We start from the raw sequence: 6,000 nt of genomic DNA on the forward strand, positions 1-6,000 counted from the left end.
CATGGAATGTCAAGGTTCTCCAGACAGGGCATGGCTGAGGCCCACATGAACCCTTTCACAGTCTATCAACCCACAATCAAAATGTTAATACATTTTACCCTACCCTTCTTTACATGAAAGCAGAATATTGAAATTATGAAAGTAAACCATTATAAAAAATCACAGATTTCCTCCCCCCCCCCCCCCCCCCCCCGACCTAAACACATGTATTTCCAAACAAATGGATGACAAACTTTTAGATTTGTCCAACAATGTCAAACAGACAAATTTGTGTGTCCGTGTGTTAAAACCTTGAGATTAAGGCTGTCAAAGACCTGATGGTACAGGATACCTGGATGGAGGTAGGATTGCAACTGCCACACTTAAATCTCCGGAATGCTCTGTGATGTTAGCAAGCTGAAAACCCGGCACCAACCACACACTGATGCACATACTGCTACACAAACACACACATGTACGCGCTCAGGCGCACACACACACACACTATACTCACTATAATTGCTGCTCAGTGGCATGCAAGCCGTTTTGCTACAAAGCAACTAAATGCTTGACTAACAGTCGAGTAATTGACTGATCTGTCATATCAGGTGATTGGAATGACAGGCAGGTCAACCAATGAGAGGCTCACCTGAGGATCTGTAGCTCTTCTTCTGAGTTCCGAAGCTCATCGGCCAATCGTCTCCATCTGAGCAGAGCTTTGAGCTTGGACTGCTCTTCTGTCTCTGGACCAGACAACTGAAAGAATAAAGGGATGGGGAATGGGGGAGAGAAGAGGATAAAAGAGAGAAGATGGAAATGGAGGGAAGTCAGAGAGGAGAGATGGAGGGATGGGAAGAGGACACGGCGAGAGTAAGGAGGGATGGGGGCGAGGAGGAGGGGAGAAAAGACGAGTAGAAACCATGCGGTGATACTGCTAGTCAGTTTAAAGTAGTATCTCCTGCTGTTTCGTTTTTTTCCACCCCGTCTCACAAGTCAGTCCCGGGCTGCTACCCCACAGCCAAGCCCACGTCATAAAACCGACGTGATTAAAGAGCGTACACAAAAGAAGAACATTTCTGGGTAATTCTAGATACAGAGGAGGAGGTGGGAGTGGGAGGATTAGGACTGTAGCAAGTAGAAAAACATGAAGTTCGTCGTGCTTGTTTTTCTCCTGTCCTGTGATGAAACCAGAGACAGCAAGTGAGACAGATAGTCTCAAGGCTCTGCGAGCCAGTCCATTTTTATGCAATAACTTTAATGTGGCATGGAGGTAACAATCCCTTGTTTGTTCCAGCTATTTAGGTGTTGTCTAGGGATTTCTGGGAACAAGATGGCAAGTTTGCAACTTGGTGTACCGTGTCCATGGTAGGAAATAAACAAGATTGTGTTTCAGTTATTCAAGAGCTGCATAGATGAGGAAAACTGCATTTATGTGGTCTTTCCTCTCGTGAATCCAAATACATCCCCCCTCATGTCCCATTGAAACGTCAGCATCTCAGTTTCAAGGCTGGCTAACCAATGTCGGTGTCTCGAGAGAGGGGGAGCGGCTCCTGGTCTGGTTACCTGCTGAGCGTGGCCCCAGATGATGTCCTCCAGGAAGGTGGCAAAGCCCTCGCTGATCCACTCCTCGGTCCAGTCCCGGGCGCCGATGGCCAGGCCGAACCAGGAGTGGGCCAGCTCGTGACAGAGACGAGACCCACACACGGAGCTGGTCAGGCCCCCCTCGCCGCCATCCAGAACGCTCTGAGACAGGAACACCATGTGTGGGCTGGGACGAGGAGGGGGACGTAGGGGGAGAGGAAAAGAGACAAGGGGGGTGGGGGGGGGGGGGAGTGGACAAGGAGAGGAGAAGCAGCGGATGACAAGCAGAGGGGTAAAAAGAGAGGAGGGCGAGTGACAAAAGTGGGACGGAGCGAGGGAAAGAGAGACGAGGGGGGGGGGGGAATGAATACACAGTCGACTAACAATAACATGTGCAAACAGATCCGTTTGACTGTTTGTCATCCAGCATCAACATAGTCAACATCTCCCCCCCCCCCCTCCAAGCCTGCAGAGAGATCAAAGACCTTTGCGTCTATCATTACTGGGTAGGAGGAGGAGAGAAGGAGTGCGGGGGTGGAGGAGGAGGGGGACGAGGAGGCACAAGGGATGGAGGGAGGAAGGAAGAAGAGGAGAGGGGGACAGAGGGGAAGTGGAGGAGGAGAGAGAGGGAAGACAGGATCAGGAGTCGGGGGGTCAAGTCCGCCTATCACACGTTGCGTGACACACACCTAACCCGCCTAGCCACGAACTCGGCATTCCACGGCGTCATGTGACCCAGCCGCAACTTTTAAAAGCCTCTGCGCGGACTAAAAATATCTCCACGTTCGTCCGACTGATTGAAAACACGGGGCTGAATGTTTTTCATTTGGTTTTACTGTCGTTTGGAGTCATTAGACAAGGGCTGCTCCCTCCCTGTATCAGCTGTTCCCAGACTCCTGCGGGATTCTTCCCAAACCAACCCCACATCACTGGGGCATCTGAGGTAACAGGCCACTGTGTATGTGTGTGTGTGTGTGTGTGTGTGTGTGTCAACAAGTGCATCTTAGTAAGTGTCTAGGATGCTTAGACAGTGGAGCCTACCTTTCTCAGAGTAAACGGTACCTCGCACTGCTAACCACGTAACACCGTCAACAGCCTTATCGAGGCTTTCAACCATCAAATGGCTCTCGTCAAATCCCTTAGTCGATAGAGGTGCAACAGCATCTTCTCTGCAGACTGCGAGACATCACATTCCTCCGTAATGGTAAACAAATGCGAGCCACGATCAGTAAATACTCTGCGCCTGTACTTAGGTGGCACTTTGCTCTTCCGTTGATTACACGCGAACGACATTAAGATTGATGTGTTTCTATCTTCTCTTGCTGCAACTGCTTTTTATGCAATTCGAAAGAGTCGTAAACATTTGGTTGGAGGGGTTCGGAAAGTATATTCGGTGCACGCAATATGACACGTGCCTGCCAAAGGAAAATAGTCAACAACTGTAGAAGTTGTGGTTTCCTTTCACACACAGCTATGAATCCCACTACAGCTGAGACTGCAAGCACAAACAGCACAAAACTGCTACCGGAGTCGTGACTTCCTGGTCATGGAACCAAACAAAGAATTTTTCTGAAGTACAGAGTGGTATTCAGAAAGATTCTACCATCAAGGCCATTCTGGCTTTGCCATCTTCAATTTTCATCCAGTGATTTCTATTTGGTTCTGTGTACTATAAGGATGCATAACACGTGCCCTCAAATGAACCTTTGACAAAAACTTAAGCTTTCAGCAACTTAATACAGACTTGAAGTGTTCCAGAAGGATGACAACAATTTACAACAATCAAAGACATTTTTCTGTCTCACCCGAATCCAGAAGAGAGGACCAGGATAAATGAGTTAGAGAGAGAGAGAGAATAAAAATGGTTGTTGTTGAGTCTGCCAAAGAAACCCCACCATTTTCTCAGAAGCGATAGAAAGACAGCTCGCCATTGCCAGTAATATCTGTCATCCAACATGTAAATTCTGTACTGCAGGTCTTTAGTGGACGTGAAATAACGTCTAATTTTTATGTATTATTATCATGCCTAGATACTTTCCATTTTTGTTACAAAACAGCAGCTAGATAAAAAAAATATATCAGTGAGGTAGAAAATGCTAACATTGGCTTTACCCATTTATTTGTGCTCTAATCTTATTTCCCCACAATTGGATAAGCAAAACCTTTGTTGCCGGTTCCTGCCATGTCTGTTTGTAAGGGAGTGTGTGTGTGTGGGGGGCACAAAGACTGCCTTTCAAGGTCGGTGCCCGTAACTTGCTGAGAAAGAGGAGGAATCCGACAGAATGGTGACAAATAGCATCGACCCACTACGATGATGCCACGACAACAACAGAAGCTTTGACAAGCCGCAGCACGCGGGGCGTACATGGTGAAAAAACATCGACAGTAGGGCCGCTCTCTCACTCACATCCCCATATGACCGCGGATACACACAAACACAAACACACATACGCTTATAGAAATTGGGCCAAGCAGAGCTGGAAAGGATCTCAGACCGAATGTTTACGTTGGTCCACGTTCAACTGAATTTGTTTCTTCCCATATGTTCCTCGAATTATGGACCAACTGGAACTTTGAGCCCCAACACTGAATCAAGGTTCTGTAATCCCACCCTGAAACAGACCCAGACCAATCACACCAACAGCCCTAAGACAAAGTTTTAACACGGTCATGTCATCTCCTGAGCCGTGGAGGACAACTTTACTTCAAGACTGTTTGTGGAGGAAGTTTTGTGATTTAGTGTAAAACGGAAGAGTGTTTGGCTGATCCAGCCCTTGCCCTCCCCTCCATCCATAATTCATCTTCCCTTCCTGGCTGCGGGCCATCCGTTCCCCAGTGGGACACCTCCATGCATAATGCAGCGGGGTCCTATCATAGCCCTGTAATTGACATCCCCGACCTAGATCTGCTCCCAGCAATGACACCACTGAATCAGGCTTGTGATTGAGGAGGGTGTGAGTGTGTGAGTGTGAGTGTGAGTGTGAGAGAGAGAGAGAGAGAGAGAGAGAGAGAGACCGTCTATATCAACAATTTCACTGTCCCTTCCAGCTGAGATGGAGTGTGCCAAAGGAGAACACACACACGCAGACACACACACACACACATTAGTGTCCCTCGATGGGTCACAAACATGGACATGGAGGGCTAACAAACTCCTTTCAGCTTCCTGGAAAGCAGGGGCTCCACCACTGTTTTTCTAACCCGTTCTCTTCACATAGCGCTCCGTGGGCTTATTTTAGAAACAGGGGCCTGTTTGACCAAACTCCTCCCGCCGTCCCTTTTTTAACAAGTCTGACTTCAAATGTCTGGCATTCCTGGCCGGCTGCTGATCTACTCTGCACCACTACGTTCCCAGGCTGGCCCCACGAGGCCACACCAAATGCCACTCCATGTAGGGTTGTGGATCATTCCCCCCCCCCCCCCACAGCCATCCACCCACAGCACCCCGCATCACAGCCCCAAAATAAATATCAGAAAAGGATATCAAGGGAGCCCGTTCTGCTGATGAGGACACGTTCAGACTCGACCATATGTGGCATTCTCTCATTCCGCATGCATCATTTTGCTGCACGCACCCACCCACACACACACACACAAACACAAGCGCTCCAAAAAAGACGTGTCTTAAACAATAACTCAGATACACACACACACACTCCCAAACAGATGTGGACAAAAAAATACCTCACACACACACACACTCCCAAACATACTTGTACAAAACAGTAACTCACATGCATGTACACACCGATACCACACACCTACCCACACAGGTACGAGTACACACACACACACACACACACAGGTCTAAAGTTGGGGCTCTGATCCACAGCTGGTTCAGAGCGAGCAGGTATGCTGCCCCTGATGTGTTGAGTAGAGCACATCCATAACATCCACATGGACAGCAGCAGAGGAGACGCCGGGCTAGGGCTGTTTGTTATGCTACTGTGTGCGGCCCTTTCCCTCCCAGTTAACTTGATTGCTCCACATTAGCAGTTCAGAGGGCTGCTAACAAGCCGACCGGCGGGCCCTGCTGCATGCCAAAGTAACGTTTCTGTACTGTACTGGATAAACACACGACAGACAGACACACACACACACACCTCATCATCATCAAAGCTGCATGCAAGATATGTCCATATGTCCAGGTTTGGCACAGAATCCATAGAAGATGTGAATTTGTGTTGGGGAGAGAGAGAGAGAGAGAGAGAGAGAGAGAGGGAGCGGTGAGAGGAGTAAGAGAGAGGGGGAAAGGAAGGAGGAGAAGGGAGCAAGGGAGGGAGGGAGGGAGGAGAGAGAGAGTCCAGTCCCATCCTAAGCGGGCTGGGCCTTTGGGAATGATGTCACCGCTGAGGAATGTCTGCCTCGATGGGTGTGAGATGTCGAGGCAGTCGTAGCGAGGAACCTCCTCTCCTACCTCCGCTGTTCAAGCCAGTGGAC

General features: G+C 48.9%; 1 protein-coding gene across 1 annotated transcript in view; it reads right to left on the reverse strand.

Moving 5' to 3' along the window:
* The window catches only part of aopep (aminopeptidase O (putative)), a gene marked incomplete in the record, with an annotated part of 34,935 nt that overhangs the window by 24,806 nt on the left and 4,129 nt on the right, over window positions 1-6,000 (reverse strand). The window contains 2 exon segments of the mRNA XM_067230971.1: window positions 629-735; window positions 1,543-1,747. Coding sequence (XP_067087072.1) covers window positions 629-735; window positions 1,543-1,747 — 312 coding nt within the window.

The sequence above is a fragment of the Osmerus mordax genome, chromosome 28 (genome assembly GCF_038355195.1).
Source record: "Osmerus mordax isolate fOsmMor3 chromosome 28, fOsmMor3.pri, whole genome shotgun sequence".
Lineage (NCBI taxonomy): Eukaryota > Metazoa > Chordata > Actinopteri > Osmeriformes > Osmeridae > Osmerus > Osmerus mordax.